This window comes from Plasmodium inui (assembly GCF_000524495.1).
Source record: "Plasmodium inui San Antonio 1 unplaced genomic scaffold supercont1.37, whole genome shotgun sequence".
Lineage (NCBI taxonomy): Eukaryota > Apicomplexa > Aconoidasida > Haemosporida > Plasmodiidae > Plasmodium > Plasmodium inui.
The window spans coordinates 64,846-66,383 of NW_008481871.1; the positions used below are offsets into that span (position 1 = coordinate 64,846).

The following is a 1,538-nucleotide window of genomic DNA, read 5'->3' on the forward strand; positions in this document are numbered from 1 at the left end:
AATACCAGTGTTACCTGTATAATACTGTTAATTGAAGAGCACAGTTGCTTCAAGGGTAAGGATTTTCCAGGAGTTTTATTGTAGGAAGCCTATTGAGGTGTCCGTACTACTCATGTGCAAAGTACTGACATGCTTATCGTTTCCTTACACCAGGGGAACAACCTGCCGGGGGTACTCTTGCTTGCAGAATAATCATGTGTATATCTAAGGGGAGTTGCAGTGCCGGGATGTACGTATAATACTGTTATAGGAAGGGTACTGATGTCCATGTAGTAGTTTATGCGAGGGATTCAGAGTTTACGCCTCCATTATATGAGAAACATTATTCTATGAAGTACGTGGATATGCCAGGAGAAATATTGCGTGAAGATTATTGATGTGTCAAGATTATCGATGGTCAGGAGTGCAGATGTTCCCATACTACGGTTATATGAAAGTACTAATGGGTGAGATATATGGATGAGCTCGAGTGCTATTATACTAAGAGCACCATTACATGCGAAGTGTCGTGGAGGGAGGAGTACGGTTACCCTGGGAGTAGTATTATTTGGACAGTACGAGTGTGCAAGGAGTATTGTTATACTAAGTGTACTCTTTTGAGAATAATACTTCTATTTGAAGAACCCTACGATTATGTATGGACTGGTGTACCATGATGAGTAGGACTATCCCTGGAGTAGCATCATGTGAAGTGTTTCGATTTAAGGTTAACGGCTTTATTATATGGAGTATATGATTTTGGAAATCCATTGGATTTCCTGGAATACTATTCTTTGAAGAATATTGCTACGCCAAGAGTACTATGATGTTAAAAGTACTTTTGTGTGTACAGTATTGACATTCCAGGTGTGCTATTATTAGTGAGGCACTATTCTGTGAAGTGCATGGATATTCCAGGGAAACTACTGCCTGAAAAGTACTGATGTGTATTCATTTCAAATAGTGAAGATTGCGGAATTCCTCATGGTACGGTTATATGAATGTATTAATGGTTGAACAATACTGATATCTGCGGACTCCTGCTCTCTGAACACCACAGTCGCATAAGAGTAATGGATCATCTGGAACTATATTCTATGACTCATGTCACGTGTGCCTAGTATACTTATTTGCAAAGCACAATTGTGCAATGATAATGCATGTCTCCGAAGCACGATTATTTGAAGAGTCTCGATATACCCAAACTGCTTATATATGGGGCGCACTATTCTATTAACCGTAGGAATATACGAGGAGTAGTATATAATAAGTTAGAAGTATATGCCCCGAATATTACTATTGGATGGATGAGACATTGGACGCTTCGTTATTTGAATAGAACCATTGTTCGTACAGCCCTGATGTCTTCTTATTAGCGGTACCTTATTTTTGAAGGTGTTAAAATCCCGGCTGTAATATAAGGACATAACAGTTTTACGAAGTCCTTTGATGTATCTGGAGTAACATTTTTTGAGAGAAGGCGATATCCTAAAAGTAGTATTATATGCAGAGTATAGTTTTTCCTGGGATATCATTGGGGTTGATAACATTAATGTTAC

General features: G+C 38.7%; 1 protein-coding gene across 1 annotated transcript; it reads right to left on the reverse strand.

Annotated features, from left to right (window-relative positions):
- Positions 1-1,250: 1,250 nt before the first annotated feature.
- Positions 1,251-1,514, reverse strand: C922_05091 (hypothetical protein; the record flags this gene model as incomplete). The annotated part of the gene is made up of 1 exon (XM_008820664.1): positions 1,251-1,514. One exon carries the CDS (start codon positions 1,512-1,514, stop codon positions 1,251-1,253), a length of 264 nt encoding a protein of 87 aa, XP_008818886.1.
- Between the last annotated feature and the right edge of the window lie 24 nt (positions 1,515-1,538).